We start from the raw sequence: 2,954 nt of genomic DNA, 5'->3' as shown, positions 1-2,954 counted from the left end.
GTATAATGTTTTTGATGCATTATTTCATCTGAGTTTTCTAACTACGTGCGTGTTTGCGTAGGTGGCACGGTCGTGGCGATCACCGCACCTTGCTTATTTTTTCACCGTCAGAGTAAAACAAACAACTCTTTATTGCTTCTTCATGATTTTTGGAACTAAAATGGGTTTTGCTTGTTTGAGATCCAACCATGGAAAAATTGGGGTTGGGCTTAGAGCAAAGGCCCAAAGGAGGATACATTGTTTTGGGCCCTCACAAAGAAAATATCTATTGATTGACATATGTGCTGTAAAACAAATCTCTTCTTCGATTCACGTTGTGAAGAGCAGGTAGGCGATGGATCCTTCTTTATTCCCTCAAATTCAATTCTTATACCCTTTTGTTTTTTTTCTGTTTCGGTTATGTTTAATTTTCGCTTTTCCTATTGTTCTTCCAATCCCAATTAAATTAACTTATCATCTCACAATGAATCCTTCACTCCTTTCAATTTTCTCCCCAGATCTTAACCTTTTGGTAAATAGATAACCGACAGTGCAACACACACACATGATATGTGTATCCTATGTTGGATTTTTCGAATTTTAATTTTTTGTCATTAGTATACATGAATATGAGATTGGAAATTTTAGATTTTGAATTTTCTGCAGAGGAGAAAAGAGGATGGATAACATACCAGAGCACATAGTATGGGAGATATTGAGTAGGTTAAAGAAAACAAGTGATAGAAATTCTGTTTCTCTTGTTTGCAAACGGCTTTATTATTTGGACAATGCACAAAGGACTTTTGTAAGGGTTGGGTGTGGAATGGATCCTGCAGATGAAGCTTTGACCTGTCTATGCACAAGGTTTCAGAACTTGTCCAAAGTGGAGATTACATACTCTGGATGGATGTCCAAACTGGGAAAACAATTGGATGACAAGGGTCTTCTCATTCTTGCAAATCACTGCCCTCTACTCTGTGATCTCTCCTTGAGCTACTGCACATTCATCACTGATGTTGGTCTCCGTTACTTGGCTTCTTCTTCCAAGCTCTCATCTCTGAGGTTGAATTTCACACCAAGGATCACTGGCTGTGGCATTCTGTCTCTTGTTGTGGGCTGCAAGAACCTCTCCAGCCTTCACCTTATCAGATGCCTTAATGTCAGCAGTGTGGAATGGCTTGAATATCTTGGCAAGCTCGGAAGGCTCGAGGATCTCTCCATTAAGAATTGCAGGGCCATTGGTGAAGGGGACTTAATTAAGCTTGGCCCTGGTTGGCAGAAACTCACAAGGTTGCAGTTTGAAGTGGATGCTAACTACCGATACATGAAGGTTTATGACCGGTTGTCTGTTGATAGGTGGCAAAAGCAGCATGTCCCTTGTGAGAATATGCTTGAACTTAGCCTGGTGAATTGCATCATCAGTCCTGGGAGAGGGCTTGCTTGTGTATTGAGGAAGTGCAAGAACTTGCAAAAAATTCACCTAGACATGTGTGTTGGGGTGAGGGACTTTGACATTATTTGTTTGTCCCAAAGATCAAGTAACCTTAAATCGGTTTCGCTTAGAGTTCCATCTGATTTTTCGCTCCCCTCCTTGGTGAATAATCCGTTGAGATTGACGGATGAGAGTCTAAAGGCCTTGGCTCAAAACTGCTCCAAGCTTGAATCAGTGAGGATATCTTTTTCTGATGGGGAGTTCCCCTCATCCTCCTCATTCACATTAAGTGGAATACTTTGTTTGATTCAAAGGTGCCCAGTTCGGCAGCTTGCTCTTGATCATGTTTATTCCTTCAATGATGTTGGAATGGAAGCTCTTTGCTCCCTGGAGTATCTTGAATCGCTTGAACTGGTGAGGTGCCAAGAGATTAGTGATGAAGGGCTACAGCTTGTGAGTCAGTTTCCCAGATTGTGCATTTTACGGTTAAGCAAGTGTTTGGGGATCTCTGATGATGGATTAAAGCCACTTGTTGGATCATTGAAATTGGATTTCTTGGCCATTGAAGATTGTCCTCAAATTTCTGAAAGAGGTGTCCAACGAGCTGCAAAGTCTGTGTCTTTCAGGCAAGACTTATCTTGGATGTACTGAATGAAGTCCGTTGCCATATTTTATTTCCTTACGTTCCGTCTTGGCTATCTTCAATGCTTCTCTATATCTTCTATACGTTGTATATCACACCACAATTTCACACATACGTAAGATTATTCTGTTGTTGTATTTTTTATTTTTTTATTTTTATGTCAAATTCTGTTGTATTTATTTTTGTAAATCGATTGATAAAATAAATGGCTTCTTTGGCTATATATGATTTGTATTAGCCAACCAAATGCTTCACTACATTTATGAAATTGGAACCTTTTGTAAGCGGTAAGTTTTGTACCTCTTTACCCATTGGCAGCTCTAGAGCCTGTCATTAGTGTAGCAGTGTATTCAAGTGAATGGAGAAAACTTCATTAAGTACTGTAGTTTTTACCATGTTGCAATTTTATCCTCTCCAACTAGGCATGCATTAATTGCGCACCCTAAACCCGAATCTAAACTAGGCAAACTAGCTATAAATAAATTTAGGCATTTTCTTTTCTGGAATAACTATCATGTGTTGGCCACTCGTTTAATGCTATTCATGGTTTATTCTGTCTCCTCACCCCCTTCCAGAATGATGCCTTGAATCGAACCAATAAAAGATATGACTTAACAATCCACATTATTGTTTATTGAGCTTATGTCGGATAAGATTTTATTTTCAAATTGAGTTTCTCTTGGCATTTATGTAATTACTAACGAAGCCCCTGCAGGGATGATCTTTGTGCCTGCAAATTACTTTACGTTATTGACTGTAATATATCCTCTCTCTTTTTTTTTACCCTGAACTTATCTAACATCTATCAAATGGATTTGTAACATCGATTGAATTTCTTTACATTCATGTCGATCTACGTACAATTTTTTGTTTTGTGAACCACATCTTTTTGTGTGCAAC

At 38.9% G+C, this 2,954-nt stretch overlaps 1 protein-coding gene across 2 annotated transcripts; it reads left to right on the top strand.

Moving 5' to 3' along the window:
- Window positions 1-218: 218 nt before the first annotated feature.
- Window positions 219-2,301, top strand: LOC114388643 (F-box/LRR-repeat protein 14-like). Of its 2 annotated transcripts, none has more exons than XM_028349240.1 (2): window positions 219-327; window positions 646-2,301. In XM_028349240.1, exon 2 carries the CDS (start codon window positions 659-661, stop codon window positions 2,060-2,062), a length of 1,404 nt encoding a protein of 467 aa, XP_028205041.1. In that variant the 5' UTR covers window positions 219-327; window positions 646-658; the 3' UTR covers window positions 2,063-2,301. The 2 variants fall into 2 exon arrangements, with proteins under 2 accessions (XP_028205041.1, XP_028205042.1); XM_028349241.1 differs by having other exon boundaries at window positions 316-327; window positions 656-2,301.
- The last annotated feature ends 653 nt before the right edge of the window (window positions 2,302-2,954 follow it).

Source organism: Glycine soja, chromosome 15, assembly GCF_004193775.1.
Source record: "Glycine soja cultivar W05 chromosome 15, ASM419377v2, whole genome shotgun sequence".
NCBI lineage: Eukaryota > Viridiplantae > Streptophyta > Magnoliopsida > Fabales > Fabaceae > Glycine > Glycine soja.
This window is presented reverse-complemented; position numbering and strand designations above follow the sequence as displayed.